Source organism: Rousettus aegyptiacus, unplaced genomic scaffold (genome assembly GCF_014176215.1).
Source record: "Rousettus aegyptiacus isolate mRouAeg1 unplaced genomic scaffold, mRouAeg1.p scaffold_m13_p_3, whole genome shotgun sequence".
NCBI classification, from domain to species: Eukaryota; Metazoa; Chordata; class Mammalia; order Chiroptera; family Pteropodidae; genus Rousettus; species Rousettus aegyptiacus.
The window spans coordinates 137790044-137810226 of record NW_023416306.1 but is presented as its reverse complement, the minus strand read 5'-3'; the positions used below and the strand labels follow the sequence as shown (position 1 = coordinate 137810226).

Sequence of the window (20183 nt, the reverse complement as noted above, 5' to 3'; positions counted from 1 at the left end):
TCTGGGTATTTATCTGAAGGACACAAAATAACTATCTAGAAAAGATATTCTGCACCCTCATGTTCATTGCAGCATTATTTATAACAATCGAGATATGGAAATGACAAAGTGTCAATCAACAGGTGAATGGATAAAGAAGATATGAGATATATACACACATACATATACGATCTCACTTATATGTGGAATATTAAAAACAAAACCAAAAAACCCTCAAAGATACAGAAAACTGATTGGAGGTGGCAAGAAGTAGGGGTGATGGATGAGTAAAATGGGTGAAGGTGGTCAAAAGGTACAACCTTCTAGTTTAATAAGAAAAATATGTCCTGAGGATGTAACGTACAGCATGGTGACTATAGTTAATAATACTGTATTGGATATTTGAAAGTTGCTAAGAGTAGATCTTAAAATTCTCACAAGAGAAAAACAAATTTGTAACTATATGTTGTGATGGATGTTAACTAAACTTAATGTAGTAATCAGTTTGCAATACATACATTGAATTATGTTGCACTAAAACTAATCCAATGCTACATGTCAAGTATATCTCAATTTCAAAAAATCCATAAAAATAAGTAAAAATCATTAGAGGATATACCAATGATTCTATAAAGCAGGTAAGAAGGACAACGTCTGGAGTGCAGATTTTTTTGAGGTACCTTTTAGAACTCATGTGTTCTGTAATAAATTTTATAATTGTTTCACTTCACTAAATTTAAAAATTTACAGGATTCTGTTGCTCAGGAGAAACTAACTGTAAACATAGGGCTAGAAGTATGACAAGAAAACAAGGCTATATATTTCTTAAGAATAGTGATGTTTATTTTTATGTCATATGTTCTTTGGTATGTATGAGTAAAAACAAGGATGTATACAAAGATGTGGATGCCATTAGCTGCATTGCTGCTTTAAGCTGTGAAAACGCATGAATCAGTAAAAGAGTTAACTGAAATTTAAATCTCATAAGCAAAATTATAATTTCTGACACACCATACTGTTTGAACAGTATTATTTAAGAATAAAATGCTTTGAAAATTCAGCAAGTTGAAATTTATGCTACAAGGGGAATTACTAACTATGTTACTTTGATAAATTAACATCTCTGAACCTGTTTCCTAATCAGTAAAGTGGGTACACGTGCTACTTATGTGAACCACTTTGGAAATGGGAGCTCAGAATACTAAGTCATTTTTCTTCTCCTTACCCAGGATTTCTCAATTTCAGCAGCACCGACATTTCAAACCAGGTAATTATTTGTTGTGGGGCGCTGTCCCGCGTACTGTAAAACATTTAGCCATATACTGGTCTCTACCTATATCCTCTATCATCTAGAGAAATGCCAGTAACACCTCTCGACTGGACATGAGGTTGAAAAGGCTCCGGACATTACCAGGTGGTTCCTGGGAGACAAAATCGCCGCAGCTGCGAACCAGCGCCCTAACTTCACGATCATCCAAAAAGATTTGAGGGCGAAATAAAACAATAGCCTCGAAGGAGAATGCAGCCTCTTGGAGGCTGAATTTGTGACTCACAAAACTGGAGATAAGGAGCTTCAGCTGCCAGCGCGTAGCAAAAATTCTAATAAATGGATTGACTATTAAGAAAGTGACTATTAAGAAGGCAAGAGGCCGAACCTCTGGTCTCTGAGACTCAGAGGTCCACACTAGTCACCACTTAATAGCGCTTAGGTGACTCCTAAGTAGAATTGTTCCTACTGAACCAACATACCGACGTCGTGCGGAAAGCTGTAAGCAGCGAGGGCAGGACTCGGTCTCCCGGCAGCTGCGGGGTGAGGCTCCCGGGACGTCCTCGTCCCCGCCCCGCGCGTTTACAGCCCAGGCCCCGCCCCCGCCGGCGCGGCCCCGCCCCCGCCCCCGCCCCCGCCCCCGCCCGCCTGCGCGAGGACCTGCGTCAGCGGGCGAGGGCGGGGTGGAGGCTTTGTCGCTGCCACGTCTCGGCGGCGGCGACGACGGCGACCCGAGCGCGCGAGGTGGCGGAGGTGGGGCCGAAGCTGAAGGAGCATCCGGATCCAGTGCTGTGTACCCGGGTGGGCGAGAGTGCGCCGGCCCGGAGAGAAACGCCGACTGCGGGGCCTGTGCGGGTGAGGGACTGGGGGCGGGGGGAACGGGAGTGGGGTCGAGCCGGGGGTCCTGGGGGCCGGGCCTACCTTCAGATTTGTCAAACAGGTGTGACTGCTGCCCCCGGGGGAGGCGAGTTAGGCCCTGGGTGGGAGAGCGGGCGGGTGACTTTCGGGGAACCGGGCATTTATCCTTGCCAGCTGGGCGCACACGAGGTTGTGGAGCGCGGTTCGGAACAAGTTTAGCGGACACGCGCCTGGAGCAGAGGTTAGGGGTGATGGCCAGTAGTCCAGCCATGCAGGGGTGTCCCTGGCAGAGCTTGAGCAGGGACAGAGGTCGAAAGTAACTTTTCGCTCATCAGGCTTTGGTGTGGAGACCGAGACAGTTGCTCACAGTCTCTGCCACCATAGGTTTAGAATGGGCACGAACGCCCCAGGCCTTTTCCCGGTTCTTTTCCAAGGCGCTCCCCTTGGCGGTCGTGAGCCACCTGAGGACATGCTCCTGCTCCGAAGATCACCTCTTGCACCACCAGATCGGGGCTTTCCCTGTGAGAACGAGGGACTTCCTTTGTCTCTACCCGGGGCTTGAACCCCTAGAAAACAGTACTGTGATTTTTTTTTAATAGGAGCTGACGTTCTTGTAAACCGACCTCAATTTCATGCAAAATTAAACAGATGATTATGGGATTAGTTTTATTAAGATATCCACTCATGAACGAATCATGGACCTCAAGAATTAATTTAGATCAGTTCTTTATAGGCAGGATTCGCTGACATTTTTATAGCATAGAGGAGACAGAGCTACCTGTCTGATATGATGATGTAAAGATTGGTGTCATTCGAATATGGTATTGTGCGGTTTAAGATGGGACAACAAGATAGAAGGATTCTAGTCCAGTTTACTCATTTGTGTGTTACCTTGGAGTCAATTCCCGAAAGCACTACCCGCTGTAGGTTTCCTGGTCCATAGACTAGGAATAATGCTTAGATTATAAAGGTCCAATGAACTACCAGAAAATACTTTTTAAAATTCTCAAGTAAAGTATAATTGCACAATTTATTAATATGTCCAGGCCTACTGTAATCATCTGCGATTGGAGTGTTCTTTAAAACCTTTAGTCAAATTATCATTGAAATTGTCATAAAATGTATGTACTCCAACCCTAGTCCCAAAGAACTTGTCTCCCTTTCCTCTCATTTACCATGTACTGAAGTAATGTAGTGATGCCCAAGGAGCTCTTGAAATAAATGAGTTTAGATTTGTCTTCATATGTTTTCAAGTTTTTTATATCAGCTTTAAAAATCTTCATTCCCAGTATCTATTAACTTGATGCTCTCAGTTGCTTGCTTCTTAGCCTCAATTCCTCCCCATTTGTAGTCTAGTCTGCTGTAGAGGATGGGAAACCAAATTGTTGGAATTGTGTCCAAACACTAGTCAACTGGATGAAAACCTGAACCTAGTAAAAAATGAATTTAGCATATGGTTTTTGTGATATTACTTGAGGCAGTTTGCAGATTTTTTTTCTTCTGGATTTTCTGAAATGTGACCTCCAGATAAAACGTGTACCATTTGTTATTCATTCACCAGGTATTTATTTATTGGGGTAAGGTTAAGCATATATAGGCCTTGTAAATGCATGCTAATTTAGCAGTTCAATAGGAAAGGTTCTTGAGAAATATGTAAGGAGGGTTAGAGTTATTTTTGTAAATTAATCTAAAATATTTGAAATAAGACCTCAGTGATGAGATTCAAACAACTGTACAGATATGTTTGCTGAAATTTCCTAGTTTTGCAGTACCCGGGGGGCACCTTAAGATGCTAAAATATTATTTCTTTTGTAAATCAAATAAATTACCTATTTGTTCTCTTCTAAAATCTTGAAATTTGGTGTCAAATCACAACTTACTTTCGCTTGTCCAGCATACTAATTGGACATCAGCAGAATTTTACTGTATGGAGACAGAGTAAGATAAAGGAAGATAACCTTAAGTCTGGCTCTGTTTTTATAAAATAGTTCTTAAACATTTGATATTAATTTCTGAATGCCTGGCTCATTGGCTTTGTTTAATATATTTTGACTAGCTGGAAATTCTTATGTTCAAATATAGGTTATAAGAGCTGCTTTTGACTACATCTTTAACTCTTCTACAATAAAGTAGGGAATTCATTTTCACTAGTGCATCTTCAGTAGTAAAAGTACAATCTGGAGTCATGCAGGAATGGCTGCATAATTTGGGTAACCATGCGAGATAAAATGCAGGGCTCTTGTTTAAAAAAAAAATTATTAAGAATTTCAAGACAGGACAGCAGAAAATTAAACTAAGTGTGAGGCTCTGTGCAACCACACAGGTCGAGTGCCCATGAAGCTGGCTGGCCCTGTTGCCTGTTTTTGAATCCTAACTTTCTTCCTTATTGGCCCTGTTACCTTGAGCAAGTTGCTGTGCCTGCTTCCTGGTCTGTAAAATGGAGATAATAATAAGTCCTTTGTTGTTCTTTAAGTTTACAGATATAGAGTGCTCAAAATGTTAGCCAATATAATTTACTTTTATGATCATTCATAGAATAGGGCCATCTGGTTGAAGAAATACACAGGAAAATATTAGTATTTACTGTTTGAAATTCATTAGTTAAAGGCTTCATAATCCTTATTTTTTGTTGAACCTCTCCCCCCTCTCTCTTGGAAATTATTAACCCTATGTTGCATGTTTTCTAGGCTACATTTTATTTTGAACCCAGGCAACTTAATAGGAAAAAGGAATCTAGTTAACTTGAAATTGTCTTAATTTTCATCTAAATTCCCTTCTGAGCTTTCTTTAAACTTCATGGTTTACAACTGTAGGTTAAATAGCATGAATCCTTTTTGAAGGGAAAAAGAAAAAAGCCCTCAATATTCTACATAATAAATTATGATTTAAAAATTATCCAAGAATGCTAACTTTGAGTTTAACATAAACATAACAGACAACCTGTCATTTGTTTTGTAGTCCTTATACCCAGCACAGTGTCTGACATTAACTTTAAGGTGAAAAAACTAAACAAGGATATATAAACATGAATTGTAAATTATTTGCTAACTAAAGGGTATCTTTTTGAGCACATGCAATGTGTGTAAAGTTCTTTGAACAATGCTAACTGGCACGTAGTAAGTGCTGAGTAATGTTAACTTATATTATGCCACACTATCTTCTCCAAGCCTGTTACACTGCAGCATCACCTGTATAGTTACATTGGGTTATACAGGCAGAAGTTTAATCAATCGTTGTGGTAATGTTAAGGAGAGTTGTCCTTAAATGTACTGTGACATGAAATTGGGAACATCTGCAAGTTGGATTATTAGGGGTATCATTCCATCTCATTACATGGACTTTAATTTTTCCTGTATTGCTTCTTTGTTTTATGGTAGTATGTTATGGATGTATATCTTTAAATTCTTTGATTCAAAGAAGAAGGCAGGTATCAAATAGAATAGTTTTTTTAACTGAACATAGGGGGAGAAATGAAACTTTACTCTTCTAGTAATTACTAGGAAGACTCTTCCAGCAATTCTGTGCTTCAATGAAGTACTTCCCTTCCATTTTTATGCTTTATATATTTTTCATCCCTTCTATCTTTATATCTATTATTTAGTCTCAGTTTTACTAGACTACACTTAGAACCTGCTGACCTCTGAATGTTCAAAAAAGAGAATAGTACCATAGTGAACATTTTTCAATAGCATGAAAAACACTGGCTATTCTTAAGCTGCTTAAATGCAGCTGAGACACTTACAGATTTTTAGAAAATATTGTGAAAACAAATCCAGTAGATATTCTTAGTGAGAATGTATTATAGCTGAAACTAAATATTACAATGAATGCAGAGAACAGTTAATTTAAGCCAGTTCATCAGTTACCTTCTCTTCATGGTTCAATATATATATTAAAAAGTTACATGCCCAATAAGTCTTCCTTAATGGCAAATTAGACCAACAGATGGTTTTCTAGCCCAATAATAAAATCCAATAATGTAAAAAAAATAAAAAATGTAGCCTGTGAAAACTCAGCTATTCACAGCATTACCATAGGCAAAAATGTTCAAAAAGACCTTTTTAAAACTTTTAAATTTACTCATTTGTTTACTCTTTGATAGTAGTCATGTATTTTCTATTATCTGTAGTTATGGTATTTAAAGATTCAGGATAACTAAATTAAAATATCTTGAATATCTGTTAAAGAATTTTTCTAATTTGCATTACTTTTTATTAAGAAGTTTACTTTCTTGTCAATCATAATAACTTCTATTAAATAAAATGCCTTAACATTTAAAATTTTATTTTAGACCTTACTATAAAAATGAAACCTGATGAAACTCCTATGTTTGACCCAAGTCTCCTCAAAGAAGTGGACTGGAGCCAGAATACAGCTACATTTTCTCCAGCCATTTCCCCAACTCATCCTGGAGAAGGTTTGGTTTTGAGGCCTCTTTGTACTGCTGACTTAAATAGAGGTATGGACTCACATAGTTTACAAATCCTGGTTAGAACTGTAATTAGCATTCTATTTTCTCCACAGACATGATGATGGTAGTGATAATTTTAAAAAATAATACTTGACTTTGGATTATTTTTTGTATTTAATTTTTAAAGTGACTGAGACTCTCAATTTCAATGTGTATGTTACAGGGCTAAGATCAGCTATTACTGTAAAATATTTCCAATAACTTAAGTACAGTACCATTCTTTCCTATAAGAGGCCAGAAGACTTCTCACAAAGGTGAAATTACCATGTATAATGAAACCTAAGAAAGAATCTTCTCTAAGAACCTGGAGGGCAATGAGGGTGAACATAATTTGCCTCGGATAAGTTGCAAAAGGTTTTGCCTACATGTTACTTTTTTTTTAACAGCTATGTTCTCCAAAAAGATTTCCTTAAATTTTGGTAATTAAAACTTAAGTTTTTATCATTTTCTTTTTGGTAGGAAACCTGAAGAAACCGCTTTTGGTCAAATTAGTGAGTTTGTAGAAATTAAGATTCTCAAAGTTCTAAAATGTACTGTTCACATTTATTTATGATAACATGTAATTAATCAGGAATCTTTAAAAATTGCATTCTCAACATTTATATTTTGTACAATATCATATTTGGTCATTGAAAACCTTGTACTTTTAAGTAAAACCAAAGCACATAATTTGGGAATAGTAGGCATCCCTTGCATTGAATTTAATGCAAATTACATGAAAATGTACATGCTGGTTCTACAAATATTAAATATTAAGGTTAGCAATATTCCAAAAATCTTATGCAGGCAAAAACATTTGTAAAAATTGTTCTTTGTTTTACATAGTGATTATAGAAAGAATAATGGGTTTCAGATTAACCTTTTGAAATAATAAAATAATTTTGAAATGATTCATTAAAGTTTTGGAAAAAAATTCCCCTTATTTTACACATTTCCCTATTTGATATATTTTTCATCTTTTCTTATGACTTGAAATCTGTTTTTGCAAACTAGGTTTTTTTAAGGTACTAGGTCAACTGACAGAAACTGGAGTCATCAACCCTGAACAATTTATGAGTGAGTACTACAGCCTCTTTTTTTCTGAATGAAAATAAAGGGAAACAAGATTTTATTTTTCTTTAGAACTCTGTTTAGTGTATACTATGTGATTTTTGTTCAAATAGCCAGATATTATTCAAATAACAAATTAGCTATTTTTGTATCTTTTAAAAATTTTATTATAACTGACATCAATATATTAGTTTCAGTCGTGCTAGACATTATATAACTTACGTGATCCCTCAATAAGTGTTGCATCTGACACCATGTATAGTTATTACAATATTATTGACTATATTCCCTAAGCTGTCCTTTGCATCCCTATAGTTTGTAACTGTTGATTTGTACTTCTAAATCTGTTCACCTTTTTCACGCAATCCCCCAAACCCCCTTCTGGCAACCATCAGTTTGTTTTCTGTATTTGTGTTGGTTTGCTTGTGTTTTTTATATTCCACATATAAGTGAAATCATGTGGTATTTGTCTTTCTCTGATTTATTTTACTTAGCATAATACCCTCTAGGTCCATCCATGTTGTCACAAATGGTAAAATTTCATTCTTTTTATGGCCAAGTACTATTCCACATCTTTATCTGATCATCTGTTGATGGACACTTGGGTCCTATTATCCATTCAGCCACCCTGTCTTTTGATTGGAGCATTTAATCTACTTACATTTAAAGCAATTATTGATAGGTATGTAGTTATTGCCATTTTATTCATATTTTTGTTTTTTTTCTTTTAAGTCCCTTTAACATTTTTTGTAAATAGTGGTTTGGTGGTGGTGAACTTCGGCTTTTTCTTGTCTGGAAACTCTCTCTCCTTTGATTGTAAATGATAGCTTTGATGGGTAATCTTGGTATAGGTCCTTGCTTTTCATCACCTTGAATATTTTGTGCCAGTAGTTTCTGGCCTGCAGTTTCTGTTCAGAAATCAGCTGACAGCCTTGTGGGAGCTCCCTTGTATGTGACTGTTCTAAATTATTTTTGTCTTTAACTTTTGGCATTTTAATTATGTCTTGGTGTGGGCCTCTGGGTACCTCTTATTTGGGACTGCACGTCCTAGACTATTTCCTTTGCCAGGATAGGGAAGTTTTAAGTCATTATTTCTAAAGTTTTCAATCCCTTGCTCGCTGTCTTTCCTCCTTCTAGTACCCCTGTGATGTGAATGTTGTTACGCTTGATGTTGTCCCAAAGGTCCCTTAAACTATCCTTGTGTTTTTAAAATTCTTTGTTCTGTTTCAATTGAGTGTTTTCTGCTACCTTGTCTTCCAAATTGCCGATTCGATCCTCTGCTTCATCTAATCTACTGTTGATGCCATTTCATGTATTCTTCATTTCAGCTATTCTTTCTGATGGGTTTATCTTTTTTGTTGTTGCCTGTCTCTTTGTTGAAGATCTCACTGAGATCATCTGTTCACTAAACTTCCTTATAACCAGTGTTTTAACTGAGATCATCTGTTCACTAAACTTCCTTATAACCAGTGACTCTGCATCTGGTAGATTGCTTGCCTCCAATTTGTTTAGTTCTTTTTCTGGAGTTTTGTCCTGTTCTTTCATTTGGAACATTTCTCTGTCTCATTTGTCTGCCTCCCGTGTTTGTTTTTATGTATTAGGTAGAGCTGCTATATCTCCTTGTCCTGGCAGAGTGGCCTTATGTAATAAGTATTCTGTGGGGCCCAGTGGCGCAGTCTCCCTGGTCATCTAAGCCAGGTGTTTCCTGGATGTCCCTTGTGCAGGCTTCGTGTGCCCTCCTGTTGTTGAGCCTTGATTACTGTTGTCACATGAGTGAGAGGGATTTACCCTTAGGCTGACTGGCTGTGACGACAGCAGACATTTGCTTATACAGGGGCTGACTCCATGGAGCGAGATTCACTTTAGTGGGGGTCTGGTGCCTGCCAAGTCCTCTCTTTTGAGTGTGTCATTCATGTTGCTAATTGGGTGGTACTGTGGTGTGGTTTGAAGCTGACCACCAGTTCTATTGGTTCTGGAGTCTCTTAGTGAAAGCTAGGTCAGCTGCTGTCTGTGCTAGGCCTCTGGGAGTGGTTGTGCTGTGTTAGCTCTAGTGGATGTTTTTACTGTAGTTATTTCCTTTCATGTGGTTAGATTATCCACAGAAATTTAATCACCAGATCAAAAATACAACAGAATATGTTCCTGTATATTTAAGAGTAACAGGTATTTGAGGTTATAGTTCAGCCCCACTCCCTTTTTTTATACATATGAGAATGGAAGTCAAGAGAGGTCAAGAGTGTATGGCCATGCTACCCTGAATAAGCCCAATCTGTTCTGATCTCGGAAGCTAAGCAGAGTCGGGCCTGGTTAGTACTTGGATGGGAGACCACCTAGGAAAACCAGGTGCTGTAGGCATAAAAAATAAGAGATTGTAAACTGACAAGGTCCTTGCAATCTGTGAGGTCAATCAAGAGTTGCCTCGCCAAAAAAAAAAAAAAAAAAAAAAAGGTCAAAAGATCACAAGTAGTTATTGGTAAAGAAATAACCAGAATCTTCCTGACTCTATCCAGTGCTTTAAGTCATTTCTTATTTTATATAATTTCTTCATTTCCTTCAATAGGAAGTTTGTTTAGTTTTGTATTGACTTACCCTCCCTAGATGAGGGTCATCATTTTTAAATTCTCATTGTTTCCCTTCATTGAATTTACTTCTTTCTACTGTACATCACCCCTATCTAGAATGAGACTTTGGAAATAAACAATATGTGAGACTATTTCGCTTAGTTTTTATTCCTGAATTGCTTTTTGCATGCATACTAGATTAGATGAGGACTATGTTATTTTGGTAATGTAAGTACTAAAAATCAAATCTGAAAGTAAAGCGCTTTTTCTCTTTGCTCCTATTTGAATATGTGACTTTGGGAAGATTACTTGGAAACATATTTTTCACCTACTTCACAAGGTGCTTTCAAAGGAAACAAAAATGGTGATTTAGTTTCTAAAATAGAAAGCTGTGTAATCACGAAACACCTAAGATCACAAGGGAAAACTGAAAAACTACTTTTGTCAAAATATTTTGAAACCAAAGACTAAAAATCAGAGAATGGAGCCAAACATTCTTGTTAAAATTTGTAAAGTTTTGTTCTATTCAAATATCTGTTGAGTGTAAAAGTTGAAGAAATAAAGTAACTAATGATTAGGCACAGAAGTGGTAACATCTACAGTTTATTTGTATTATAAGTGTTCATCTAAAATAGCTATTATTAGTCTTTTACTTTGCTAGCTTTATTTTTTTAATGTATGAACTATATTCTAATTTGTTGGTATTTCAACTACTTGGTAATTTTTAATATTTTCTTAGATTACTATGGTGAAACAGCTTTAGCTATTCTGATAATGAAGTCAGCTAATCCTGGTATTTTTCTGGCACCTAATAGTTTAATGTCTACCACATAACATTGTTTTCCAATTTCCACAGAATCTTTTGAGCACATGAAGAAATCTGGGGATTATTATGTTACAGTTGTGGAAGATGTGACTTTAGGACAGATTGTTGCTACAGCAACTCTGATAATAGAACATAAATTCACCCATTCCTGTGCTAAGGTACATGCTCACATTAATGCTTATGAGCTAAAATGGACAGGTGTTTTCTATCAAAACCTACATTGAGTTTCCATTAAACAAATCTGTTTTCTCACTACTTTTCATTGTAAAATCAGAGCGATATTGCTCTGAAAAAAGTCCTTAGAAACTCCTTAGTATGAGCAATTTCCCATTGTGTTCTGAGTTATGAGGAAGAAAATGTATTAATAATATGAAATGTTTGTTAAAAATTGTTCCTGAAGGAATTAGATTTGGCATAGTCATAGAGAAACCAAGTCAGCATCATGAAATTTGGCAGTAATGTGTAGAATCCCTAGTGCTTTTTTTTTTTTTTTTTTAAAAAACAGTACTTTGAATATATTGTACTAACACAAATTCCCATCAGTTTCCAAGTAATAAAGGGTTCAGAATACTATATTTTTTTCTAATTGTGACATTTCTAATGCCTTTACTCCTAATGACACACATGAAATAGTAAAGAAAGCCTAGGTAATCCAATAAGATAGGAACATTTGGAATGTTTTCTATGAGTTAAGAATTTTAGTGGGGTTTCTGTACTAGAAATTAATAAACTATTTAAATGTGTGAAATAAATTGCTGTTAAGCAAGGAGCAGGATGACAGATATAGTACATTCATGACAAGATTATATTTAGGTGATGGGGATTCTGAGATTTGCTTTAAACAATGGGCTGGGGAGGTTCAAGATACAGACAAGATAAGATTAGGACACAAGTTGATTCATTATATTATTTCCTCTATAATAATAGGTAAAAAGTGTTTACGTTTGGTTTTTGTTAAGTTCAGATTTATAAAACATTTATTTTTGTCAATGAATTTTTACCAACCATAATGTGTTGATTTAGCTAAAGAACAAAAACTACATGCTTAGTCCTTTTAACATTGTAAATGTTTTCAGAGAGGAAGAGTAGAAGATGTTGTTGTTAGTGATGAATGCAGAGGAAAGCAGCTTGGCAAACTGTAAGTAAGCAGAAACAAGGTAACTGTGTATAAATTAGATGCTCTGTCAGTTTACAGTTTTTGCCAAAATAACTTGTTAAACATGTTTTCCTGTTTGAAGTTCTTTTTTAGGCATCATTAATTATGAACCTGTTCTTACTCTATAGCTTAGACTGAATTTAATGAAGAAATGAGGTACTTTTATATTAGTTTTGCCAGTTTGAATATTGGAAGTATGCTATTTTACAGGGAGTAACATCTTTAAGTTATTTTTAACAGTAGTAGTCTCATACAAGTAGAAAACGAATTTTTGGCTGAGTCAAACGATTTCCCCATTTCTCTGTCATGTTTAAAAACAAAGGAAATGTTCAGAGTCTCTTAAGTTTTAGAAACATGCTAAAACAGCCTCCACTATATAATCCTTTATACATTTACCTAAATCCTTAAAAATAAATGTAAATTTCATGGGTTTAGTGCCTATATTATAAGATGGAACTTGCTTCTTAATCTCTCTTCTGAGTTTTAAGGAATTCACTTAATAAATATGTACCTGCTATGTGCCAGATACTATTTGAGGTATTTGAGATACATCAGTGAAAAAACAGACCAATTTATAGTAGTCTAGTCCAGGGGTCACCAACGCCCCAGCCATGGACCTATTACGATCTGAGATGCACAGTAGGAAGTGAACGACAGTTGAATGAGTGAAGCTTCATCCATATTTGTGGCCACTCCCTGGCGCTAGCATCACTGCCTCAGCTCCACTGCAGGTCATCAGGCATTAGATTCTCATAGGAGCACCGGTTCCTGATGTCAAAAAGGTTGGGGACCACTGCTCTAGTCCACTTAGTCATACTTTTTATAATTCTTAACTTAAGTCAAGTTGTTCTGTTTTCAAATTGATATGATTTTTCAGTCTATGTAAACATGAGGAAACACTTATGGTAAAATATCTGTAGATCTTTAGTTTTTTTATTTTTACCCATAAGGCAGTTAGAAATCACATTCTTATACTGGGCTTGGATTCTTTAAGGATTTGTAAAGATGTATATGATACTTTCACAAATACTAAGTAGTTTTAAAATGATAGAGAACAAAGCTATTTACCTATTTTATGTGGGAATGTTGACTGTTCCTAAATCAACACTGATTAGAGGAAAACTTAATAATCTGGACTATATTTTTAAAAGGTTGACAGTCTTTAGTGTCAACAAAAATCTTAAAACTTATTTTTAAAGAGGGTTAGATTTAGTATTTGTCCTATTAACAGGCTGAAGGTTATCAGGTAAAGTATATTTGAAACAAACAAAAGTCCTTTGTGTGATTTAAATGATTATCTATGTACAATTTGAATATTAAAATGAACATTCAGTAGAAAAGGCCATGACCTAAACCTATTTCTAATATAAACTTGAAATTTTATGTAATATTCACTTATATTGTTACTAAAATCCATTTTTATTAACAAATGATCTATGCTTTTCCCCCTCTTTAATTTCAGGTTACTATCAACCCTAACTTTGCTAAGCAAAAAACTGAACTGTTATAAGATAACCCTTGAATGTCTACCACAAAATGTTGGTTTCTATAAAAAGTTTGGATATACAGTATCTGAAGAAAACTACATGTATCAGAGGTTTCTAAAGTAAAAATCTTTTAAGAAAGACATTTTTCAGAGGAGCTAATGCACCAAGACTATATCCCCTTTTTACAGTTAAAATATTTTGCTGTAATCCAGTGACCTCTATAAATAATGGATTGAAAAAACATTGTAATACAACAGATATGACATTTAGAAGATTACTTTGGGCTGGTGGGACATGCTGTGAGTTTAGATTACAAATATTATGAAGAGGATGATTTTTAACCAAAGAAATATATTTTTAACTTGAATCTTTTCTTGCATTGTATTTTTCTAAAGTTTGGCTTCATTCCTTGGCAATCAGAGCATAGGTAGTAAGGAGTTATGTATTTGCCATCTATATTGCTCATTTTTAAAAATCATACAATAAACAAGGCTGTTTCTTACCACATTCATAGAATTGTTTCAAAGAAACCTATCTAAATACCAATTAGGGGTGTCATTTCTCATATATTACTTGAAATTCGATGTTAGATATATCATAACTAAATGTAGTACAACCCAACATCGTTGGTCTTAATACTGTATTGGCAAATAATAACCTGGTCAGCCTTTTAAATTAGAAATAAAAATTAACATAAAATGTGATAAGATTCAAAGTAAATTTAAATGTACAAGTTCATATAATTCTAATGTAGTGAAGTACTACCCATCTTATATGTGATATATAAATTCATTTAAAATACCTAAGAGTAAATATAAGGTACTTTTAACAGTAAATTAGCAAATCCTGGCATATTATGTATTTGTAACCTGATTTCTCATCTTTTCATGGGCGTCTGAAACCTCTCTTCTGAGAAACATTTTTATGAAAAATAGGTTACAAAATTGAGTGGAATACTTAAAAATGTATCATACTGAATTTGTAGTAGTTTTTAAAATGTTGATGGAAGCTTTTCTATTTAATGTGATTATAATGGCATTCTGGTCACTATCCTGTTTTTATTTAATTATTTTTTTAAGTTGAAGTAGAAATTACGTTATTAATGGTTATCTTTTGCATTCCGTATTACATTAAACCTATTCACATGATAGTCCTTTGTTAGAATCCTAATGTTGTCTGTGTTTTTTTGAGTCTTCTCTTGAACTCTGTTAAGTCATGGTTGATGTAGTTTTGTGTACTCTTTGTAAAATGAACTTGGAAAGTAAAGGCCACCTGTTTTTCATCCCTTTTACTCACACCTACCTCAGCTGGATTTCAAATTTCCCTCCATGCAGTAAGTTAAAGATGGCTTTCTAAAATCATAGAAAGCCTTTACCAATAGAGGGTGACTATTCATCTGTTGATGACCTATGCAAATGATCTCTCTTGTGAAAGCAACAAAGCTAGTTTTGCCTTTACTTGAATTTATGACAGTAGCTTTACTAAGTACACTCTAATTAAAAATCCATGTTAAAAAATAAGCCTAATAAAAGGTAAAGTTAAATGCTTTGTTGCACTTCTTACCACTGAACAACATGAAGTAAAACTGTCTACAAGGTTGGTGTTTCAGTGGTGTTCCTGAGGTCTTAAATTCCCCCTAAAGGAAATAGTTACAGGTAAGATATAGTATATAAAAATTGTGTCACTGAGGAAAATGGCAATCTGTATTTAGCTTTAGTTATTAACCTGAGTATATATATGATTTTCTAAGCCATGTTGTGAGTAAACTTGAGTACAAAAAAAGCTGCATAAAACATGTTGTATTAACTATATTCACAATTTTGAGCATGATTTGCTTTTGAAAAGGTATAATAAAAAAGGCAGTTGTGATTTTTTTTGTGCCCCATATATTGTATATTTGTAATTCACTGATTCTAAGATGTACATTTTATGATCAAGGGCTTGTAATAGTTTATCAATATTTTACCTTTTAGTGGTATCTAAAATAATGGTGTGGTGATGGCATCTTAGATTTGATGAAAAATAGTATGTAGATAGGCTAACGGGGAAGAGGATACTGTAAAAGCAGGAAGTATTTTTTTTAATGGGCTGGAAACTTTTCTATGGATTACCTACCCTTCCATTCAGGCATGAATTCCCTTGCTTCCAACTCTAAACTTGATCAGCTAATCCTTAATATACTTGAGCCGAAATCTGGGTCTTGCATAGGTTAGTGACCATATTTTGTGTGTGTGTGACCACAATGTTTTGGAAGATACCCAAGTGCTTATCAACATCCAATGTTCATTTATCCTTCTTAATCTGTGGGAGAAAAACTAGGTTAGTCCTACCTAGAAACCAACAATTTAAGAAGTCCTGAGGCATAGCAGTATAAATGAGTTTTTCAGTTCTTTGAGGTATAATGGTACAACAGTTTTAATACAACCACCGATCTTGACAAAATAATTTTAATACTTGTGTCTGAGCTAGCAGCATCTTGCACTGTGACATTCCTATACATACATAAGCATTTTATCCAAGTACAAATGTTAAAAGCAGAGTAACTTAAGCAATTGCCTATACAAAGGTAAGTAGACACTGTAGGTTATTCTTGAATTGTTTTTGCTGCATAGTAAATTGCAATTACATGTCAGTATAATGTTACTGATCTATAGAATACACTTTGAACTGTGAGGTATGACAACTCCCTATGAAAGAGAGCTAACATGTAAACCTGAATATTTTGAGTGATTTTTTTTTAGCTGCCATGAATGGGTAAGACAAAAAAAATCCAGCATTCAAAGACCCTAAAAACACATTTTTCTAACCAATAAAAAAAATAAAATCTTTTAGTAATTCTCAGCTGTTTCTTAACATTTCCTTTTTGGAGCATTGTTGAATGGACAAAGATAAAGTAAATACTGAAGTGAAGCTAAGTTTGTTATGGAATTGTGGATTAAGCCAGTTATTAAAAGAAATCCGCCAGGTAACTGCTCATTTACTTTACATCAAGTTGAGATCTCTATATATACATATACATATACATATACATATATATATATATATATTCATCCCAACTTTATAATTCAAGATTGCAGTTAAATACTTCTAATTCACTTGAATTACCATGGTAATAAGACAATTAGAAACCTTATATTTTCTTTAAAAGGACATGCTTAACATTTTTTGACATTACTTCTAAAATCAGGCGAAGCACAAAATCCCCCCCCCCCGCCCCACCACAAAACATATATTATGCCCTAAAAGTTAAGTGGTTGAGAGTTCGTAGCAAAAGTCATCACGGTTTAACATTTCTCCATTGAGTAGATACAGATAAACAAGTAACTGGTGTTTAAACATCTGATAAAAAATTAATGAACCAATTAACTGAAATTAGAAGGTAAGAACACTGCCATTCCAGTTTGAATATTCTCAGTATTTAAGTTCCATACTTTGAAAATGGACAGTAAAGCAGTTGTTTTATATTCTGATGTAATTTTACTTTAAATTCTGTGCCCAGATTATGTAATGTTTAAAACTGGGTGCTACGTCACTCATACATTATTCAAATATTCTAGAAAATAAATCATGATTGGTTAAATGTATTGTAGTTAACTATCACAAAACATCAATGGAAAGAAAGGAATTACAGAAATGGAACCTAAGAGAAGAATTAGAAGAGCTACCAGAAGAACTAGCTGAACATTAGGTGGAAGAATGGATACAAGATAAAACAAACTTGCAATGTTCTCATATGAAAGAACAAACATGTTTGTCCACATTAATATTGTACTCAAGAAGATGACAGTCCCTTTTCCTAGTATTTTAAGAAGGAGACAGTCTTTAATGTACAGTGCTGGGCAGGCACTTTAGTGACAAACAAAAATTATGGTGGTTAGAAAAAGTGGGAAATTACCAGCTATAAATAATAAAATCTATTTTCAGCAACACTACTAGAGAGGATGTGCATATTTAAGAAACTAATTTTAAAAACTGCCTCATTTTCAAAACTTAAATGTACTCTTATGAAGATTCTTTTAAGCAGAATTTCTGCTGAATGAAGCATCACAGATTATTAGTTTACAAGAGATCTTTGCTGACCTATCCAATAGTGATCTATATACAGGAAAGCTGTGTTATCTGGCAGTTTACCAACTGGAATTTCTGAACACTCACTGCAGATTTTGACTCTACTAGACGGCCACACCAAATGACCTAATCACAACAAAATAGAGATCACAATGGGATTAACAATGTGCTATTTTCAGGGTGGTAAAACAGAAAGGCAAGGGACATCAGAAGAATACCACCTGGATCAACAAGAAATTAACTCTTATTTTAACAAAGCAATTTTAATTCGTTTCTACTCTTGCTATGCTGGATAAAACAAGCTTTGACTGTATTATTACATTTTGGGGAGGAAAGCCAAGCAAGTAACTTGGTGTAATAGGTTACCTTGCATAGTACCTCCTGGTACCAAGGGAATGTATGGAAATCATTCCCATCAATAAAGCACCTCAGGAGAGGACAGAAAAGTGAGATAGAAGTTTTGTTTGTGCTAACCTAAATCATCAACTATAAAAAGTTAAAAACATTCCTCACTTCCTCACATCATACTTTAAATAACAAGAATGTTTTTCTTAGAACAATTTAGATGTGTATATATATATATATATATGGAGAAACTAGGATCCACAAAGTAATTTGCTACTGCAAATTATGGGGGAAATTTGGATTAACTCAATGTAAAGAACTGATTAAAACAGTAAAATACACTAAAGTTTCCCACAAACCACTCTCCCCAATAAATGCATCTTCAAAGAAAAGCTGCTGTCTGAGCCAGAACAACCTCACAGAATCATTAATACAACAATAAAACGAAGGAGTAAATATTTCCGAATAATATACTGAGGTTCAAGCCTCAGATTTTCAGTTTAAATCAATTTATGGTTTAAAAAAATTACAGAAAATATTTAAAAACTTTTCATTGTTCTACATACTAATTTAAAGGTCATGAGGATTTTTATTTTTTAGTGATGCAAGGCACTTTTTGGGGCTTCATTTAGAAAAAAATTAGCACTACACTGGTTTATTCTATTTAGAACTATTTTGGACAAAAAAAATGGGCTAAGCAACTCTAAAAAGAACAAACAACATTTGGCTTTTAAGAAATGCAAAAGGAAAGTTCCTTAAAAATCTAAAACTCTCCTTGTTTTTAAATATTTGGTATTTATAATGAAAACATCCTTTGTTCATTGAACTTTTTTTCTATAGACTAAAATTAGGAAAGTAACAGGAAAGGAAGCAATACTTGGATCATGTTAAAGTAAAGATAGCTGGCTAATGTCATGATTTAAAGGTAGTAATAAGGGATCAGAGAAGTTTTTATAAAAGGGTAATTACTCAATTATACTAAAAAAGAAATGTGGCAGATTCCTGCATTTGTTAATGTTTCTGTAAGAGGCTCCATCATAAAACTGAACTGTTAAATTATTTTTTAAATGTAATATATAGAACATAAAATGAATTTTTAGCAAACTTTAGGAAATTCTTGTTATAAATTACCCAGATTATATAAACAAATCCCCCTAACTTGCATTTTGTTTAAAGTAATAACTTTATATCATACAAATAAATTTCAAGTATGAAAAGTGCATTATTGCAATAATACCTCTTTGCAAGTCCAAAATTCTTGGTTTATAATAAAACTGTAACGTTAAAAAAAAAAAAAAAAAGAATAGGCATAAAACCATCAGTGCCATCTACTGCAGAAGTCCAACATCTTCTTAAAATGTTGCTCAACAAATTGTAGAGAAACATGTCTGGAAGCAACATCATTGAAAAGAAACTACTTGTGTTTTTACCATTTTACATTATTATTGTCTCTAATATTTGCTCCTTCCCAAATAGATATTCATTTCCTCTATAATGTTGCTGTCGAGTCAGCCATTCTGAGCAGTCGCCACTTGCATGCCTCCAAAATCATCATCTTCTTCATGTGTTCTCTTCAAACTGCCTAAAATTTATTGCATGAACATAACATAATGGGAACTTAAATCAATTCACTTGTTAGAATGTTACTAGTAAGTTTCATTTTTTAATGAAAGTGTTACCATGTATATGCACTATGAAAACTCCATGACTGAATTTCTAGCAAACTTAGTAAATTCTTTGGTTATGAATTACCCAAATAACTTTAAATCTTCATGAGAGGATACATTTTTCCCTCTTGAGAATGAAGTATGTCTTGGGTATTGTAAATGATAAACAATTTCGAAAATAATGGTACGTAAATAATTGGTTATCAAGTTTTTAATGTGACTTAGAACATTAAAAAATTCTATATTTGTACAATTTTATTTTGTAGATATAATTATTTCTGATTCCATAGATGCCACTTAAAATATTTTTCCATTGTAGCTGTGGTTTTTATTACCGAGTCTGATGTTGGAAGAAAGGATTGCATGCAGCAGATAAAGGGATTTTCTTTTATCTACTTTTCACATCAGAGTCTGCTAATACAGAAATTTCCCACATACAATCAAAGCT

At 34.4% G+C, this 20183-nt stretch overlaps 2 protein-coding genes and 1 pseudogene across 4 annotated transcripts in view; 2 read left to right on the top strand and 1 right to left on the bottom strand.

Moving 5' to 3' along the window:
- The window catches only part of STYX (serine/threonine/tyrosine interacting protein), a 107302-nt gene that overhangs the window by 61190 nt on the left and 25929 nt on the right, over positions 1-20183 (bottom strand). Inside the window, exon 11 of one of the 3 annotated variants that reach the window (XM_016120803.2) lies at positions 16053-19650. The exons of the other annotated variants lie outside the window; for them this stretch is intronic. Within the exon in view, the coding sequence (XP_015976289.1) occupies positions 19577-19650 (74 nt within the window). The 3' untranslated portion in view covers positions 16053-19576. Of the gene's footprint in view, positions 1-16052; positions 19651-20183 lie in introns of those variants that run through there. 3 annotated transcript variants of the gene reach the window in all.
- On the top strand, positions 1926-15542 carry GNPNAT1 (glucosamine-phosphate N-acetyltransferase 1). The gene is made up of 6 exons (XM_016120804.2): positions 1926-2101; positions 6396-6563; positions 7569-7631; positions 11043-11170; positions 12089-12150; positions 13631-15542. Exons 2-6 carry the CDS (start codon positions 6410-6412, stop codon positions 13776-13778), a joined length of 555 nt encoding a protein of 184 aa, XP_015976290.1. The 5' UTR covers positions 1926-2101; positions 6396-6409; the 3' UTR covers positions 13779-15542.
- Positions 9862-9980, top strand: LOC118600503 (annotated as a pseudogene).